Source organism: Brassica oleracea, chromosome C3 (genome assembly GCF_000695525.1).
Source record: "Brassica oleracea var. oleracea cultivar TO1000 chromosome C3, BOL, whole genome shotgun sequence".
Lineage (NCBI taxonomy): Eukaryota > Viridiplantae > Streptophyta > Magnoliopsida > Brassicales > Brassicaceae > Brassica > Brassica oleracea.
The window spans coordinates 29,580,256-29,582,216 of record NC_027750.1 but is presented as its reverse complement, the minus strand read 5'-3'; the positions used below and the strand labels follow the sequence as shown (position 1 = coordinate 29,582,216).

Genomic DNA, 1,961 nt, shown 5'->3' with positions numbered 1-1,961 from the left:
TTGTTTCTTAACTTTTAACTAAAAAAACTAAGAACCGGTTTTTAAAGTCCTTATTTAAGAACACCGGTTCTTAGCTTTTTCAGTTAAAAATTAAGAACCAGTTTCTTAACTTCCGCTAAGAATTCTATCCTAAGAATTTCGGATTAATCTTGCTCTTATAGTATACGTTCTTATATATAGTTTCTATGCAAGTGTTTCTACCTCTTAACTCCCACAAAGCGACCAAAGCAAGAATCTTTACGCAGAGAATCATGAAGTATTGTAGCTTAGATCTCGGGCTATCTCCAGTGACCTCTTCGCTTCAACCTTGTCGCCGAGATTCGACGTAAGTTTTTTTTATTCAGATCCAACCTCGTTTAAATTTAATTTTAATTCACGTTCAACCCCACTTCAAGATCTGAACCTCTTAATTCGCTTTGAAAAATGGCTGTATAGGGTTAATCAATCTTTAATCATAAGACCTAAGGAGATCAATGTATTCTATAATGGGAAAGTACGTGAACACGATCTCGTAGAGTTTCAGGTAGAATCATCTCTATATTCTCTTATATATGTTGTTATCTTTTTCTTGATTACTGAGTAATGACTGATCATAAATACAATAATGAAATACGAAGATAAGGGCGATAATAGAGATGGCGAGCAAGGAGCGTGGAATAACGGCGTTAGAGTTAGCGCCGATGAGACTGGAATCACCGTTAGGGTTTTCTTTGAAGAGATCCGTGAAGAGTTTTTTGGAGAAGAGGAAGAAAAGAAACAAATCTTTTGCACCTTACAGTTACACTTACACCTCCACCTCTTCCTCCTCTTCCCATAATTCCTAAACCCAAGTTATTTAATTTACTTTTTTTCTTCTATCATAACAAAAAAGGAATCTTTTCTTTTTTTTTAAATTTGGGTTGAGAAGAATCTAGCTCGTGTTTCTCTCTTTTGTCATTTTTCCCGATACTCGACGATAAATTTCGAGTTTTTTTTAAAATCAAGATATAGGAGTTTTATAAACTGGATCACTTGTATTAGTTTGTTTCACATGATACTTTCATGTATGAGTTTCGCATTTCTCATGTAATGAGTTATGAGTTTGTTCGTTTATTCGAGGTTAGAAAATATGTAAACATACACACCTTGAAGTAGTTGATGCACTATCTTGACAGTTGAATTCTTTGCTAATACTGAGAATACATATGCAATATCTTTTCACTACAAGAAAACACATCGAATTCCGACGGAGGTTCCGACGGACACCAAGGTCGTCGGACATTTGTGACGGAATACTGACAAATTTCCGACCAAATCCAAAAAAATTAAGTCGTCGGAATTCCGTCGGCCATTTCCGACGGAATTCTGACGAAATATGGTTCGTCGGAAAATTCCGACGACTTTTCGACGACATTCCGATAAAAAATGTAACCGTTGTAGTCGTCGGAATTCCGTCGGTATATTCCGACGAATTTCCGACGATATTCCAATTAAGAGCAAAGTCGTCGGAATTCCGTCGGAAAATACCGACAGAATTCCGACGAACTATGTGACCGTTGCCGACAAATATATATGACCGTTGTATAGCCGTTTGAGATTGGACAATTCCGACGGAATTCCGACGGACTGCTTTACATCCGTCGGAATTTCGTCGGAAAGTCGTCGGAGGTCCGTAAGCAATTTCCTATAAATACAACCCCTCCTCATTCAACTCATTCACACTTCATTCTCTCTTCATTCTCTTTATTCATTTATTGTTAGATTAATATTCAATAATTTATTTCATATTGATAATATTTTTGTATATAGTGTATATATGGCGGAGTTGCGTATGACTCACAGGCATGCAACAGAAGATGAGCTTCGACAACTTAGAGATAACGGATTTGCTGCGTGGCTTCGTAGTTATGTGAGTCATATATCCTATTACCCTATGCAAATGATTAGTTTAAATTTAATATATATAAACTAATTAATTTTGC

At 36.2% G+C, this 1,961-nt stretch overlaps 1 protein-coding gene across 2 annotated transcripts; it reads left to right on the top strand.

The window, feature by feature from the left end:
* Positions 1–207: 207 nt before the first annotated feature.
* On the top strand, positions 208–1,092 carry LOC106333852. 2 transcript variants are annotated; one of them, XM_013772243.1, is made up of 4 exons: positions 208–325; positions 436–523; positions 618–840; positions 895–1,092. In XM_013772243.1, the coding sequence occupies exons 1-3, from the start codon at positions 252–254 to the stop codon at positions 822–824; spliced, it is 369 nt and encodes a 122-aa protein (XP_013627697.1). In that variant the 5' UTR covers positions 208–251; the 3' UTR covers positions 825–840; positions 895–1,092. The 2 variants fall into 2 exon arrangements, with proteins under 2 accessions (XP_013627697.1, XP_013627696.1); XM_013772242.1 differs by having other exon boundaries at positions 618–1,092.
* Positions 1,093–1,961: the final 869 nt, after the last annotated feature.